This window comes from Chrysemys picta, chromosome 1 (genome assembly GCF_011386835.1).
Source record: "Chrysemys picta bellii isolate R12L10 chromosome 1, ASM1138683v2, whole genome shotgun sequence".
NCBI classification, from domain to species: Eukaryota; Metazoa; Chordata; order Testudines; family Emydidae; genus Chrysemys; species Chrysemys picta.
The window spans coordinates 1,298,568-1,315,604 of record NC_088791.1 but is presented as its reverse complement, the minus strand read 5'-3'; the positions used below and the strand labels follow the sequence as shown (position 1 = coordinate 1,315,604).

Here is a 17,037-nt window from a genome sequence, read left to right as displayed (position 1 = left end):
AGAGAAGAGGCATGAGTGGACGAGAGCTGAGGAAGCGTTGTCCCAGGTCAGCCATAAAAATGTTGGCATATTGTGGGGCCATGCGGGTGCCCATAGCGGTGCCACTGGTCTGGAGATATATATTGTCACCAAATTTGAAATAGTTGTTTGTGAGGATAAAGTCACAGAGCTCAGCAACCAGTTGCGCTGTGGCATCATCAGGGATACTGTTCCTGACAGCTTGTATTCCATCTGTGTGTGGGATGTTTGTGTAGAGAACCTCTACATCCCTGGTGGCTAGGATGGTGTTTTCTGGAAGGTCACCAATGCATTGTAGTTTTCTCAGGAAATCAGTGGTGTCACGGAGATAGCTGGGAGTGCTGGTGGCGTAGGGTCTGAGTAGGGAGTCCACATATCCAGACAGTCCTTCAGTGAGGGTGCCAATGCCCGAGATGATGGGGTGTCCAGGATTTCCAGGTTTGTGGATCTTAGGTAGTAGATAGAATAACCCCGGTCGGGGCTCTAAGGGTATGTTGATTTGTTCTTGTGTTAGTGTAGGGAGTGTCCTGAGTAGATGGTGCAGTTTCTTAGTGTATTCCTCAGTGGGATCTGAGGAAAGTGGCCTGTAGAATTTGGTATTGGAGAGTTGTCTGGCAGCCTCCTTGTGGTAGTCAGACCTGTTCATGATGACAACAGCACCTCCTTCATCAGCCTCTTTGATGATCATGTCAGGGTGGTTTCTGAGGCTGTGGATGGCATTGCGTTCTGCACGACTTAGGTTATGAGGCAAGCGATGTTGTTTTTCCACAATTTCTGCCTGTGCACATCGGCGGAAGCATTCTATGTATAGGTCCAGACTGTCATTTCGACCCTCAGGAGGAGTCCATGTGGAGTTCTTCTTCCTGTGTTGTTGGTGGGAGGGTATCTGTGTATCAATGCGCTGTTCAGTGTTATCTTGAAAATATTCTTTGAGTCGGAGACGGCAAAAGTAGGCTTCCAGATTGCCGCAGAACTGTATCATGTTTGTGGGGGTGGCAGGTGTGATGAAGAGGGGGTTTTCTTGTTTTCTGTGGAGTTTCAATGGTTTGCATGCGGAGGGGGTGGGACTCAGTTTCCCTGGGTATTACTGGTTTAACGAGGTGAGGGGAGAGGGAGTTTGTTGTTACAGAGGACCGGAGAGAGGACTTGGGGACCCAACCGATGGCCGGGAGGATGGATACCCCAGCGACCAGTGACCTGGTGACCTGGTGACCCGGAGGCCCAGCTGAGGAGACGCAGCCGGTTCTGGCCAGTGGGCGGACAATGGGCTGCAGAGTGAGGACCCGGTGACCTAACCAGCCGGTTCCAGCCAGAGGACAGAAGCGAGGAGAGGAGGCCCCGGTTTACCACCCTGTTTACCTGGAGAGAAGACAATGGACAGAGGCGGGGCCTGGGGCCGGTGATCTCAGATGCCCAGCTGGGTATCAGGGGGGCTCTGGGCTGGAGGGGGGAGCAGGCAGAGCCCACCTGGATGCAGAGAGACTGGGATGTGCTGGGCTGAGGGAGGCCAGGCCTGAGGCCCTGAGAGTTTCCTGTGCTGTGTTCAACCCTCAATAAACCCTCCTGTTTTATGCTGGCTGGGAGTCACTCCAGTCTAGAGAACAGGGTTGCATCAACCCCTTCGGGGGTGGAGGCCCCGGGGGTCCAGAGCGAGTGGACTCCCTGAGGGGGCCCACGGCAGAGACAGACGTGCTAAGGCTCAGAGAGGTGAGGCTCCAGGAGGTGGAGGGGCCTGACCCCGAGAGAGAGTGGACCCCCGAGAAGGGCTGTCGCACTGAAAGGGGCACCCCCCACGGACCGCACGGGGCCAAGAGTGGGCACGATCTGTGAGTCCGTGACAGCAGGGCAGAAAGAGAGTCCCCGAGATGGGACAGACTCTTCTGCTGGAGTTGGATAGATTGACGATGTTGCTGGGTGGGTTAGGGGTTCATTCAGACTGAAACCCCCGATGATCAAGTTTCAGAGTAGCAGCCGTGTTAGTCTGTATCCACAGAGCCAGTTATCTCCTCATAGAAGGCAATCAGGTTAGTCAGGCATGACTTGCCCTTGGTGAATCCATGCTGACTGTTCCTGATCACTTTCCTCTCCTCCAAGTGCTTCAAAATGGATTCCTGGAGGACCTGCTCCATGATTTATCCAGGGACTGAGGTGACACTGACCAGTCTGTAGTTCTGCCTTCTTCCCTTTTTTAAAGATGGGCACTACATTTGCCTTTTTCCAATAGTCCGGGACCTCCCCGATCACCACGAGTTTTCAAAGATAATGGCCTGATAATAAAAGACCTGGAGCGGACCACTGCCGGGTGAGTAAAAAAAATTTAAAAGGCGCCTAAGGCGTGGGGCCCTCTTAGGCGCAGGCGCGGGTCCCGATTCTGGGGAATCGGCCTAAAGCTGGCCCTGCTGACAGCTACTGGCACTCAGACCCGCCCCGCCCCCACCTTTCCGGGATGCCATGGTCCTGGCACAGGTGGGAAGGTGATTAGGCCTGTGCTGTGCCTTAGGGCTTTGCTCCCTTACAAAGAAAGGTTGTTTTTATACTGTGAGAGCGATCCCAGTGTGAAATCCCCGTGGAGACCCGGCGCTGGTGGCTTTCTCTCAGCGTAGCTCATGGAGATGGCTGGGGGTTGTCGGATTGACTTCAACCAGCTCAGGGCACTTTAATTAAAAGCTGGGGGTCAGGGTGGTGCCTGGAGGCAGGGTGGTGTTGTGCAGAGGAGGGGCAGGGCCCTCCTTCATAGAATCATAGAATATCAGAGTTGGAAGGGACCTCAAGAGGTCATCTAGTCCAACCCCCTGCTCAAAGCAGGACCAATTCCCAGCTAAATCATCCCAGCCAGGGCTTTGTCAAGCCGGGCCTTAAAAACCTCCAAGGAAGGAGATTCCACCACCTCCCTAGGTAACGCATTCCAGTGTTTCACCACCCTCCTAGTGAAATAGTTCTCCAGGGCTGTGTGGGGCCAGCTACAAACACTAACCCAGGGTACATCTACACTACAACGGGGAGTCGATTTAAGATACACAAATTCAGCTACGTGAATAGCGTAGCTGAATTCGACGTATTGCAGCCGACTTACCCGTTGTGAGGACGGCGGCAAAATCGACTTCTGTGGCTTTTTGTCGGCGGCGCTTACTCCCACCTCCGCTGGTGGAGTTAGAGCGCCGATTCGGGGATCGATTGTCGCGTCCCGACGGGACGCGATAAATCGATCCCTGAGAGGTCGATTTCTACCCGCCGATTCAGGCGGGTAGTATAGACCAGACCCCAGAGGAGAAATGGCAAAGCGATGCAGTGGGACCGGAATTCCCTGGCTGAGCTCAGCAGGGTCTGTGTCCTTGCGATGGTGATGGAGCCAGGACTGGCAGGGGAGGTCTCCTAGGTTACAATCGTGCCACTGGTAGCAGTGTCCCTGGCACTAGCAGCAGCTCTGCAGTGGGTTTGCAGCACATCAGCTCTGCAGGGAGACAATTTACGAGGTTTCCTGAGCTGAACTAGTCTGTCAGCAGCTCACAGGAGCCAGGGAGTGGGACTCAGCCTCTGACTGCGGCACAGGTACAGCTGCTGTTAGCATCACGGCCCCAGGGAGCCTGCAGCCACCCAGCTGCTGCCCTGTCCTTGGGGCCTGGCCTGGAGCGGTGACTGCTGCCTTCTGCCTGTGCGAGATAGGAGCGTTTCGTGCTTACAGGAGCCTTTTCCAGGAGTAGCAAACACCTGACAAGGATGTACTGTGGGTCTAACAGTCCCCAGCTGCAGCGCTATGGCAACGCACACCCAGGGGACCGGTAGCGGAGGCAGCTAGCACATTATACACACCGCTCCGGCCCTGCCCTCCCAGAGGCACTAACAACACAGCTGCAGCTAAGGGTCTGGTGCAGCAACCTGAGTGCTGCCAGCTCCTCCCCCCTCCCCACACTGTCCCGCGGCTCTGGGAAACCCCCCTACACACACTGTCCCCCAGCTCTCACACTGTCCCCCAGCTCTGGTGGGAATCCCCCCTACACACACTGTCCCCCAGCTCTCACACTGTCCCCCAGCTCTGGTGGGAATCCCCCCTACACACACTGTCCCCCAGCTCTGGTGGGAACCCTCCCCCCATGCACACACTGTCCCCCAGCTCTGCCCTCCAGCTCTGGGACAGGCCCCCCACCTCACACTGTCCCCCAGCTCTGGGAACCCCCCCCCACACACACTGTCCCCCAGCTCTGGGACAGGCCCCCCACCTCACACTGTCCCCGGCTCTGGGACCCCCCCCACACACGCACACTGTCCCCCAGCTCTGGTGGGAACCCTCCCCCCATGCACACACTGTCCCCCAGCTCTGCCCTCCAGCTCTGGGACAGGCCACCCACCTCACACTGTCCCCCAGCTCTGGTGGGAACCCCCCCATACACATACTGTCCCTCAGCTCTCACACTGTCCCCCAGCTCTGGGAAACCCCCCCATACACATACTGTCCCTCAGCTCTCACACTGTCCCCCAGCTCTGGTGGGAATCCCCCCTACACACACTGTCCCCCAGCTCTGGACAGGCCCCCCTCCCCACACTGTCCCGCGGCTCTGGGAAACCCCCCCTACACACACTGTCCCCCAGCTCTCACACTGTCCCCCAGCTCTGGTGGGAATCCCCCCTACACACACTGTCCCCCAGCTCTGGTGGGAACCCTCCCCCCATGCACACACTGTCCCCCAGCTCTGCCCTCCAGCTCTGGGACAGCTCTGCCCTCCACCTCACACTGTCCCCCAGCTCTGGGAACCCCCCCCCCCCATACACACACTGTTCCCTAGCTCCGGGAACCCCCCCTACACACACTGTCCCCCAGCTCTGGGACAGGCCCCCCACCTCACACTGTCCCCCGGCTCTGGGACCCCGCCCCTACACACACTGCCCTCCAGCTCTGGGACAGGCCCCCCACACACACTGTCCCCCAGCTGTGGGACAGGCCCAGCAAACCACCCCCTTCCCCTGGCCTAGGCCCGGCTCCAGTGGGACGGGCGGTCTGAATTCATTCTGATGGAACAGAGGAACCCAAAGAGCAAAAGGTGTTAATGTGCCGCTGTAACCGTCCACCATTAAAGCGAGTGAAGGAGGGTTTGGTCCCCAGACACCTCTGGCTGTTTAGCCCCATGGCGAACGCCCCATTAAACACCCTGGCAATCCTCCAGTAAAGACACAGGGAAGAAGGTACAACCATGAAAGCATCAGAAATGTCATATACGAAGTAAGGGTTTCATTTCCCCAAGCCCCGTGTTCCCGCTCCCCGTGGCTGGAGGGAGCGAGGAAGGACAGATACCCCCATGTGCCAGCCCCCCGGGCGCCGTGGTGTTGGGGGGCAAGGGAACACTGGGCCCTAGGAGCCAAACACACGCAAAAGGGGGTGAGAAAACCCTGCAAAGGCAGAAAACGCAGCGTCTGTCTCTGGGGGTGAGTCTCGCACAGGCCCGGTTCGTGGGCTATCAGCCCCCCGCGGCCTGGCCAGCTGCGGCCCGCTCAGGCTGTTCCGGGCCCCGCTTGCAGCGGGCTCCTTCCCCAGCCAGGATCCCCCCTGCCCCCATGATGGATCCCAGCCCCCCAGCCCCACACCCTGGGCCTGAGCCGGGCGCACAGCCCTGGGGACCCCAGCGGGCCCTGGCTGGCCGGGCTCCTTCCCCCATCGCCGCCGGGGTAATTCCCCGCCCAGCTGCCGGCCCAGGGGCCGGGCTGCAGGGCCCCGCTCGGCCCCTTCCCCCGGGGCTGGGCTGAGACCCGCCAGCTCCGCCCTGCGGCAGCCCCGGCCGGACAGCGCCCGGCTCATCAGCACCCGGCTGCGGACAGCTCCCGCCGCGGGCCCTGCGCACGGGCCGGGCGGCCAGGAGGGGACCCCGCGCGCTGCAGCCGGCCCGGTCCCTGGCTCTGGGCTCGGCCCGCGGGCTCCGCCTTCGGCAGCGGCCCGGCCCGGCCCAACCGGCCGGCGGGGGATGGACGCGGCAAAGCGCCCGGGCCGGGGTCTGCAGTAAGGGGAGCGCAGCCTCCACCCCGCCCCGTACAGCGCCCTGCCCCCCAGCTCCCCAATACAGCTCCCCGCCCCCCGTCCTCCCGGTACAACTCCCCGCCCCCCCGTACAGCGCCCTGCCCCCCAGCTCCCCGCCCCCCCGTACAGCGCCCTGCCCCTCTACCCAGCTCCCCCATACAGCTCCCCGCCCCCCCGTATAGCGCCCTGCCCCTCTCCCCAGCCCCCCCCGGTACAGCTCCCCGCCCCCCGTACAGCGCCCTGCCCCCCAGCTCCCCCATACAGCTCCCCGCCCCCCAGTCCCCCCCATACAGCTCCCCGCCCCCCCGTATAGCGCCCTGCCCCCAGCTCCCCAATACAGCTCCCCGCCCCCCCGTCCTCCCCGTACAACTCCCCGCCCCCCGTACAGCGCCCTGCCCCCCAGCTCCCCAATACAGCTCCCCGCCCCCCCCGTACAGCGCCCCGCCCCTCCCCCCAGCCCCCCCCGGTACAGCTCCCCGCCCCCCCAGCTCCCTGCCTCCCCGTACAGCTCCCCCCGCCCCCTCGATACAGCCCTCCGGTCCGCTCTGCCCCCACTCACCCCCCCGTACAGCGCCCTGCCCCTCCCCCCAGCCCCCCCCGGTACAGCTCCCCGCCCCCCCCGTACAGCCCTGCCCCCCGCTCCCCGCCCCGCGCGGCCCAGCCCTGCCCGGCTCGCTCCCCCCCGCGCCAGGCTCGCTCCGCAGTCGGGCTCGGCGCTGGAGAAGATGGCGGACCGGGCGGAGATGTTCTCCCTCGCCACCTTCCACGCGCTCTCCCCGCCGGCCTGCAGGTAAGAGGGGCCCGGACCCCCGCCCCCCGCCCGGGCTCGCCGGGCCCCGCCACCTCCGCATCCCCCCGGGCCCGCGCCCCGCCCGCCGGACACCGCCCGGAGCCCCCAGCTGGGCCGACGTGGGGGGCTGGGTCTCTGCCTGCCCCTCCCCGCCGGGTCTCTGCCTGCCCCCCCCCGTTCACCCTCCGGGCTGGGTCTCTCTCTGACCCCCCCCCCCCTCGGGTCTCTGTCTGCCCCCCGGGCTGGTTCTTTCCCTTCCTCCTCCAGCCCCCCCACCCCCCACTGGGCTAGGTCTCTCCCTGCACCCCCAACTTCTTCCCCCCCGCCCCCCCGCAAGGCTGGGTCTCTCTCTGCCCCCCAGCCTGGGTCTCTGCCTGCCCCCCCCAACTTCTCCCCCCCCCGCCGGGCCTTTCCCTGCCCCCCTCCCCCCCGGGCTGAGTCTCTGCCCCCCCCCCCCCCCCCCCGCGGGGGCGCACTGGCCCAGGCAACTGCTGCAATGCTCGGGCAGGCCTGACCCAGCTCCAGGGCAGGGCCACAGGGCTGGTGTCCCAGGCCTGCCCCAAGGGGACTGGGTGGAGGGCTTGGGACAGCCCTGACCATGGACTGAGCTGGGCAGGGGGCTGGGAGAAGGCCCCTGCCCTGTGCACGGTGCAGCTCCCCCCAGGTCTGCCCTGCCCAGCCAGCTCCCCTGGGCCTGGGGACAAGGAGGGGGAAGTGTCCCAGGGGTTCAGGCTTCCCAGGGACACCGAGGAGAGGCCAGGTCAGAGCCTACCCCATGCCCAGCTAGAGGCCCCTGCCTCCCAGACACAAGCCGTCGGGCTGCAGGGACCTGTCCCAAAGCCAGCCCGGGCCCCAGCTCTCAGCATTGAGCACTAAGCCCAGGGCCTGCACCTCATGGGCTTGATGGTTGGTTTCTTTGTCCCCAGTTCCCCTGCCCCATGGCAGGAGCTGGGTCCAGACCCACAGGGGCCATGAGCTGGTGTGTGTATGGGGGAGCTGCCCCCAAAGGTAGTGAGCTTGTGGGGTGGGGGCTTCACAGCCTCTGGGCCTCACTCTCTGTCCCATTTTCTTTTGGCCCCCAGGACCCATCCTGTTCCCCAGGATTGAGACCTCTTCTAGTGGCTGGTTCCCTGGGGGCACGGGGGGGGGGAGAGGGGGTGTCGGTCCCCACTGATGTTATCAGAAAATGGTGTGTTTGGGGAGTGGATCCTAAACCAGGGAGCAGGGCAGCATCCAAGGCACAGCCCCCACTTCTGAGAGCCGAGCTGCAGGCCCCGTGGTGTGACAGAGGGCAGAGACGGAGAGCCCCTGTCCTCTGCTGGCGTGGCGCTGATCCCGCTCCTCCTCTCATGGAAGCTCGGAAACTAAAGACCAAAAGCCAGTGTTGTGACCCCCAGGGGGAGCAATTCCCGGCCGGATCCACCCCCCGTCGGGGAGCGACGGGCCCTGGCTCTTCCCCCTGGGGCGATTCCCGACCGGATCCATCCCCTGTCTGGGAGTGACGGGCCCGGCCCTTCCCCCCGGGGATGATTCTTGACCGGATCCACCCCCCATCAAGGGAGCGACGGGCCCGGCCCTTCCCCAGCGCGATTCCCCAGTCCCGTGGGATACTCTGCCAGGAAGTCGTCCTGCTGCTCAGCCTGTCCTTGCCCTAGTTACACCCCTCGTGTCCCGCTCTGTGTCCTTGGGATTTACGCCCTCCAGAGATTTGCAGGCTTTGAGCACGTCCCCTCCCCCACCCCCGTTGAGCCCAACTCGACAGATTTAGCCAGTTTAATCTTCCCCAGGAAGTCGATCCCTTGCTCTCCTCTGGTGTGGCTCCCGTTTGTTTATTGTTACTCCTGGCGTTTCCCAGGGGCCCATCCCCACAGGCCCGCAGCTCCCGTTGCAGAGATCAACACGGCCCCACACTCCTCGGGCTGGAGCCACGTTCTGCTCCCACGTGGGCGGGTGCGTTACCCAGCCAGGGACCCGATCCTGGCACCGGCAGGCCGGGGAGCGTCCAAGCCTCCAACGGGGGGAGCTGCTGGGCCTGCGTCTGCTCCCTCGCGCTCCAGTGTGAGCAGGAAGCCGGGGAAAGGGGGGCATCTGGGCAGGGGAGATCAGGGTCAGGCCCACTGCAGTCCCTCGAGCAGGGAGGTGCCCAGGGTTGTCCCTGACCTCCCAGGGCTCGCTGGCATGTGGCAGGGTGGCCCTGTGCCCGCCGGAGAGAAGTCAGAGATCCCTGGACAGGAGTGAAAAGGCTGCCGTCGAGCGGCGCTCTGTGGCTGTACCATGTGGCACTCGGTCGCAGGCTGGATGCTGGTGGGGTCCCCCCAGGCCATGTGTAAAGATGAGCAGGTGCAAACATGGGGATTGCCCGAGTGCCGCGTCGCCCAGTCTCTGCAAGCGGCAGAGCAAACAATGGCCGGGCTTTGCCTCGGCCTGGCACTCGTGGACACCAGAGAGATGCTAGTTTTTCTGCTGTCGAAATCCAGGTCCCACTCAGCAGGCTGACTGGAGAGCCAGTGGGACAGGGCCACTTGCAAGCCAAGGGGCTGGGAGGAGAGAGGAGTTGTGCTCTGGGCTTGGGGCTTGTTGAACTCCGGTGGCTGGTTAACATGGGGGAGAAAGGAAGCCTTGGTACACAGTTAGCATCCTGGCTTCTTTGCCGAAGGTGCTGAGTGCCCGCCTCCCCCCCCCACTCCCTAGAGCCCCAGGCAGGCCCAGCCCTGCGCACCAGCACTGTGGAGGTAACAGACAAGCAGGAGCTACACACTGGTCAGCACAACCCCTCCCAGGCCCCCGTCTCCGTCGGGAAGGGCACAAGACTTTGCAGGGCTGGCCGGTTCACGGGGCTGCCCAGATTTCCCTCTCTTGCTCCTCCCTACAGCCTGGTGCTTGTGTGGTGCAGCTGCTAGGCTGCGAATCAGGACGCCTGGTGTGCGTCCCAGCGCTGCCATTTCCTTGTGACCGCGCGGGAGTCTCTTCCCCTCCCCATGAAATGAGACTGAGGCAGGGACTGTAGGGCCTGCTTTGTCTTACTCTGCTGGGGCTGGGCTCTGGCTTCGGAGCAAGCCCCTCGAGAACTCGGAGCGGGGCAGAGCGGTGAAGTTCTGAGCAGCTCCATGCAGGACGGGTGCGTTCAAAGGGCCCTCGGACTGCGACGTGGCCAGGGTTTTTCCTTGGTTACTAACCAAGGCTGCCCCCAGGTGGGAAGCGGGTGGCAGGCAGGTCCCTTGACGTACCAGGGGCTGTAGACCAGACATGGAGCCTTCAGCAGGGTTTGTCCTTCTGGATGCTCCACTTCAGGGGCTCGTGCACCTCTCCAGCCCTCACTGGGAGCTTTCTAGCTAGCAGTGTCCGTTCGGCCCATGCGTGTGCCCAGTGCCTTCCTCTGGCAGACACCAAGGCTGTGTCGAGGTGTGCGGGCGAACCACCCTCAGTTCCTTCTCTACCGCCTTGGCCCGAGACGGAGCAGCAGCGGGTTCTCGTAGAGCATACTCGGCCTTTTCTCCTTCTTCAGTTAGTTTGTGGCTGCAGGTGACTGTTTTGTGATTAGTAATAGTTAGCTAAGGTGAGAGTATGGCGTCTTCCCTCTCTTTTCCCCTGGGATACCTGTCCCCTCCTGGTGGGGGTGCCTGGTTTGCCAGGCTTCTAACGCTGCCTCTCTGGCTGGGGTGCTGTATTGGTAAGTGACAGTCCATTGCCGAGGGGAGTCCCCCGTCTCCCAGAAGTGCTACTTCTCCTTGGCTCTTTAGTCCAGGGCTCGGAAGGACACGGGGATGAAGCTCAGACTGTTGGCCATTGGATATTCCCTGCAGCCACCCTCTGGGCCAGGTCCCCGCCCGCCCCCCATACATCTGTCCTTGGCCAGACCCAGCACTCCATCAACCTCAGGGCGTGCTTCTCCTCCGAAAGGGAAGCCAAAAAGAGGAGCGTGAACTCTTAACTCTAAGGAGCCAGCTTCAAAAGAGAGCCGTCGCCGAGGGTACGGCTGAGGCCAAGGACTCTCCCTCTGGCACCAGCAGGCCCGCCAAGCCCTGGAGCTCCAAGGATTGGGCGCCTGCACCAGTAAGGAGCGAAAGCACCGGGTCCCATCGAGCTCGTCCCTGCCATCGGCACCGAAGCACTGCCCTCAGCAGCTGGTGCCATCGTGTGCCTTGTTCCTTCCAGCCATCGGCACCGACCAACGCAGCTCAGCCGGGGGGGACACTGCAAGCACGGGTGCCTGACGTCTACAGCGCCTGCAGTACACCCATCGTCACCGGTAGCGTCAGCTCCAGCAGATGAGGCAGGCTCCCATTTCTGTCACCGGATGCGGAAGTTATGGTTCCACCACCTTCCATGGCCGATGACTTCAGAGGGTTTCAGGCCCTCACTAGAAGGGTAGCTATCGCCCTGCAGATCCCTCGGCGGAGGTCAAAGATCTGCCGATATTTTCCAGTTGGCACCACCCTCCAGTGTGGCACTATCTGGTAACGAGGCTTCCCTGGATCTGGCTCGGACGGCAGGGCAGACACCGGCCACTATTGCACTGACGTGTCAAAGGGCGGCTATGAAACACTCCTTGCCCCTGAAGGATTCCACTTGTTATTTTCCGACACCCCCCCCCTCAGCCCGCCCAGTAGTGGATGCGGTGAATGAATGGAGCAAGCAGCACTGTTTGAGAACTCCCCCCATGACAAGAACCAAAACGACTGGATTTCTTTGGAGGAAAGTCTTGCTCGTCTGCAGCCCTGCAGTTCCGGATCATGGGCTGTCAGACGGTCCGTGGCCAAATACAACTTTACTCATTACAACAAGCTCACGGCCTTTGTTGAACAGCAGCCACAAGACTGCCAGGAGCAACTCCAGTCCGTGGTTGCGGAGCGCCAACTATTGGCCAGAACAGCTCTCCAGGAGCCCCTAGATGCCACGGACACTGCTGGCAGATCCATCTCGCCAGCGGTAGTTGTGTGCGGGAAAACCGTGGTTCCAATTTCCGGGGTTGGAGAGATGTTCAGAGCACTGTGGAGCACCTCCCCTTTGAAGGTCATACGCTTTCTCGGAGACCGGAAATGACTCCCTGCACATGCTGAAGGACTCCAGGGCTGCCCTCCATCCCTGGGGCATATACGCAACTATGAGCAGGAAACTGCCCAGAGATTATGGCCTGCTCAGTGCATGGGGTACCACTGGCCCATGGAACCCCCCAGAAAGAGAGACAGATCTCTGAGGAAGAGGGCCGCCCAACTGCCCTCCACCACCACCCAAGTGTCTTCTAAACAGCAGTCGCTCCCTTCCCCTCACAGGGCCAGAGGGTTCTACTCAAAATACCTGTAGCGCCAAAGATGGACAGAGGTTGGGGCTGATCGTGGGTCATGCCTCAGAAGTTCAGCATGGCGACTCTGGCAACTATAAATTCCTTCACTAGAGGAAGGGAATTGGTTTGGGCCTACTTCAGGATAACTATTCACCTATCGCACAGGAAATACCTATAATTCACCATAGGCCAAGATCATTGCCAGAACCGAGTGCTCCCCTTCGGCCTAGCCTCGGCCCCAAGAGGGTTTTCAAAGATCCTAGCAGTAGTGGCAGCTTACCTTCGGCAGGAAGCGATTCTTGTCTTCCCGTACCTCGACAACCGGCTACTCAAAGGCTGCTCTTTCGCGGCAGTGTTATTGTCTAAGAACGTAAGAACGGCCGTACTGGGTCAGTCCAAAGGTCCATCCAGCCCAGTATCCTGTCTGCCGACAGTGGCCAACGCCAGGTGCCCCAGAGGGAGTGAACCTAACAGGCAATGATCAAGTGATCTCTCTCCTGCCATCCATCTCCACCCTCTGACAGACAGAGGCTAGGGACACCATTCCTTACCCATCCTGGCTAATAGCCCTTAATGGTCTTAACCACCATGAATTTATCCAGTTCTCTTTTAAATGCTGTTATAGTCCTAGCCTTCACAACCTCCTCAGGTAAGGAGTTCCACAAGTTGACTGTGCGTTGTGTGAAGAAGAAGTTCCTTTGATTTGTTTTAAACCTGCTGCCCATTAATTTTATTTGGTGGCCCCTAGTTCTTATATTATGGGAACAAGTAAATAACTTTTCCTTATTCACTTTCTCCACATCACTCATGATTTTATATACCTCTAACATATCCCCCCTTAGTCTCCTCTTTTCCAAGCTGAAAAGTCCTAGCCTCTTTAATCTCTCCTCATATGGGACTCGTTCCAAACCCCTAATCATTTTAGTTGCCCTTCTCTGAACCTTTTCTAATGCCAGTATATCTTTTTTGAGATGAGGAGACCACATCTGTACGCAGTATTCAAGATGTGGGTGTACCATGGATTTATATAAGGGCAATAAGATATTCTCCGTCTTATTCTCTATCCCCTTTTTAATGTTTCCTAACATCCTGTTTGCTTTTTTGGTTGCTGCTGCACACTGCGTGGACGTCTTCAGAGAACTGTCCACAATGACTCCAAGATCTCTTTCCTGATTAGTTGTAGCTAAATTAGTCCCCATCATGTTGTATGTATAATTGGGGTTATTTTTTCCAATGTGCATTACTTTACATTTATCCACATTCAATTTCATTTGCCATTTTGTTGCCCAATCACTTAGTTTTGTGAGGTCTGTTTGAAGTTCTTCACAGTCTGCTTTGGTCTTAACTATCTTGAGCAGTTTAGTATCATCTGCAAATTTTGCCATTTCACCGTTTACCCCTTTCTCCAGATCATTTATGAATAAGTTGAATAGGATTGGTTCTAGAACTGACCCTTGGGGAACACCACTAGTTACCAACCCTCTCCATTCTGAAAATTTACCATTTATTCCTACCCTTTGTTCCCTGTCTGTTAACCTGTTCTCAATCCTTGTCTACACGCACAAGGCCCTTGCTCTCTTCCAAGAGTTGGACCTACAGTTGAATGCAAACAAATACCAGCAGAAGTGGAAGAGATTCATCCATTGGTGCGGTCATCACCACCTCCAGCTGGAATCGGTTCTCCTTTCCCTCATCCTAGATTACCTGCTGGATCTGACGGCATCCGGGTTATCCATCGGTTTGGTCAGGATACACCTGGCTGCCATCTGAGCCTTTCATCCCCTTGTAGGATTCTCCATTTTTGCTCACCTGGTATCATCCAGATTTATTAAGGGTTTGGGTAACCACTTCCCCCACATTAGATACCCCATCCTATCTTGGGACCTCAACCTGGTTCTCAACCACCTCGCGAGACCTCCATTTGAACCAATGGCGACCTGCTCCCTACTTCATTTATCTGTGAAGACGGCCTTCTTAGTTCCCATCATGTTGGCTCATGGGGCCATGGAGACTGGAGCCTTGATGGCAGATGCCCCTTTTCCATGTTTTTTAATGAAAAGGTCTCTCTACATCCGCATCCTAGGTTCCTCCCAAAGCTTACGTCAGATTTTCATCTTCATCCATCCATCCATCTACCAGTACTTTTCCCAAAACCTCACAGTTCTCAGCAGGAATCCTGGTTCCATATCCTAGACGTTAGAAGGGCCTTGGCCCTCTACCTGGATAGGACTAAGCCGTTTAGGAGATCGCCTGGCCTCTTCATCTCCTTCACAGACAGGTATAAGGGGGTTCCTATTTCTGTTCACAGGCTTTAGAAATGTGGGTTGTATCTCTACCTGCTCTGAGTCTGCTGGTGAGAGCACATTCGGCCAGAGCACAGGCAATGTCCACTGCGTTTCTGAAGACTGTCCCAGGATCTGAGGTATATAGAGCTGCCACTTGGAGCTGAGTCCGCACGTTTTTGAAGCGTTACACCCTGCTCCATGCCCTCGACTCTGCAGTACTGTCTTCAGTTCTGGCCCCTGTTCTGACGCTCCCTCTTCCCTCTGGGGGTACTGCCCAGGAACCGCCCAGAGTGGAGCCCCCAGCGGGAGCCTACTCGAAGGAGAAGGAAGCGTTACTCACCCTGTGCAGTAACTGGAATTCGTCGAGATGTGTGCTCGTGTGGGTGCACCGCGACCCACCCTCCTTCCTCTCTGCTTCTGTTGTTCCCTAAGGCACTGAGGGCGGTTCGCCCACACACCCTTATACAGCCTCGGTTCTGCCACGAGGAGGCACTGGGCGCTTGCGGGGGCCGAATGGGCGCTGCTAGCTCGATATCTCCGCCGAGGGCTCGCAAGGTGCAGGCACCTGGAGTGGCACACCCGTAGGGCCCAGCGTCCCAGAGAACCACGGTTACCGCACCAGGGGAGAAACATTCCCTCTCCACTTGCAGAGAGGGCAGCTTGTCCCCTGCACGCTTGGGTCACAGCCATGGTTCAGCGAGGCCGGGGCTGTCCTGCTCAGGCAATAGCCGGGCTGAGCGGCTCCTCCTGCACTGTGACTGACCTCTGAGCTGTGGCCTTGGCACTCGGAGGGCCGTGACTTGCCGTTGCTGTGAGACCAGCCCCCTGGCTTTGCTGAGCCCTTGGTGGGGTGCCCACAGCATGCACTGGTCAGACAGACACAGGGGGCGGGCATGCACCCACCGGTATCGTTCTCACGGTGTCTGTGGGCCTGGTGGAAACAGCGAGTCATGCATAGGGGTTGGAATGGGGGTGCCTGGTGCCTGGGGGCAGCATAAGGATGGTATGATGGGAGTGGGGGAAGGAAGTGAAGGGGATGCTAGGCTGGTGGGATGGAGGGGGCAGTGCCTTTGGGCACGACCCAGACACGAGCATGTCTTTTCCTGGTTCTGCTCCAGACTGAGCAGCTCTCGCTGCTGTTCATCACCTGATTCCCCCAGCCCCAGGGTCCCTGCATGGTAGAACAGCTGGGGAATAGAGTCATAGGCCCCTGTGTGGGAGGAGCACCAGCTCCTCTCCGCCCCCCACCGTCTCCCTGCACCATGGTACCCGTTGGGTACTGGGGTTCAGGGTGGCTTCCTCTGAGGGGCCTTGCCTGCATTTCCCCGGCTGGTTCTTCCCTCCTCCCATTCTGAACCTGTCCCAGATCGTCTGGCGTTCATCCCTCAGTTCCCCGAGTGCGCGTCTCCCTCCCACCATGGCGCCGGGGCCAGCCGCGGGTGTCTGGGGCAGTGTAGACAGGCCCTCAGAGCCGAGCAGAGTCCTGTCTCCAGGAGGGCTCCCCAAGGGCTGACTGCCCGGCGCAGGTGGGAGGAGCAGCGCTTGGCATTAGGGGAAACGAACATGGGGACTTGGCCCCCAGGCGCCTCTCTTTCTCCATCCTTGCTGGCCAGGGAATCCACCAGCAGAGCAGAGGGAGGGGTTAGATCTCAAGGGGGGTGGGTGTTGTCCTGCAGCCTCCTGCCTGTGCTCCGCGTTCCCCAGGCAAATGGAGACTGGTCCCTGCCCCAAGGCACCGCGGTTCGACTCAGTGCTCTGAGGCGGGGGAGAGATCAGGTCCCAGAAGCAGCCCTGCCCCCCTCCACTGCAGGAGCCTGTCCCCTCCATGCTCCAGCTGAGCTCGCCTGTAGAGACCGGCCCAGCTGCGTCTTCCCACCCACGAGCAAGTGGTTAGTGCTAGGAGAACTGACTCCGCTCACCACACTCCGTCTCACCCCCAGGTCCCAGTGAAATCTCACCATGCCAAGTCCCCTCCCGCCCGGGCAGGGATCTGCTTCCCTCCCCCCGCTGGTGTGTTTGCACAACACGCTGGAGGGGACAGGCCCCAGGGGCTCCTCTCAGAGCCTGCACACAGCTTCACAGCCAGGCCCGACAGAGCCCCCGGCAAAGCTGCCCTTCCGCGGCCCCTAGCCCGCCCTCCCCCCATCGCCCCGGGATGTGACCCTGGGGTGGAGTTTCTGGGGCTGTAGAGACTCCAGGAAGCAGCCCTTCCCCCCACACCCTATGAAAGAGGAGGAGTCAGCTCCATCCCACTGCCATGGGGCCAGCAGCCTCCCCCCGAGCAGCACCCGGGCCTCAGCCGGGGGGAGCGATGATGCTCAGCTCCCACTCCGAGGAGACCCCCTCCCGTGCAGAAGGCCCTGTGGGGTGCACGCTGCTGCCTCCTGTATGGGGTGGGGGCTGCTGGCAACATGATCTTCTGACCCTCCCATGCAGCAGCCCCTTCCCCCAAGGCAGCCCCCCCATCCTGCTGGGAGGAAAGCAGGCAAGGGTGGGGCTGGAGAGAGCTGGAAAATCTCAGAGTCCATGTGCCAAGGACGGAGCAGCCAGCAGCAGCCGGGCGAGCCCCTGGCAGCGGGATTCCAGCTGCCTCTAAGGCCGAGGGCCTTGGGGGCTGTGGGATCAGGGGCCCGGCGGGCAGTAGCCGCAGAGAATG

At 60.3% G+C, this 17,037-nt stretch overlaps 1 protein-coding gene across 2 annotated transcripts in view; it reads left to right on the top strand.

The window, feature by feature from the left end:
• Window positions 1-6,631: 6,631 nt before the first annotated feature.
• MAPK8IP2 (mitogen-activated protein kinase 8 interacting protein 2) overlaps window positions 6,632-17,037 on the top strand; it is a 61,409-nt gene continuing 51,003 nt past the window's right edge. For both annotated transcript variants that reach the window (XM_065590722.1, XM_065590680.1), the window contains exon 1: window positions 6,632-6,812. In XM_065590722.1, coding sequence (XP_065446794.1) covers window positions 6,748-6,812 — 65 coding nt within the window. In that variant the 5' untranslated portion in view covers window positions 6,632-6,747. The remainder of the gene's footprint in view (window positions 6,813-17,037) is intronic.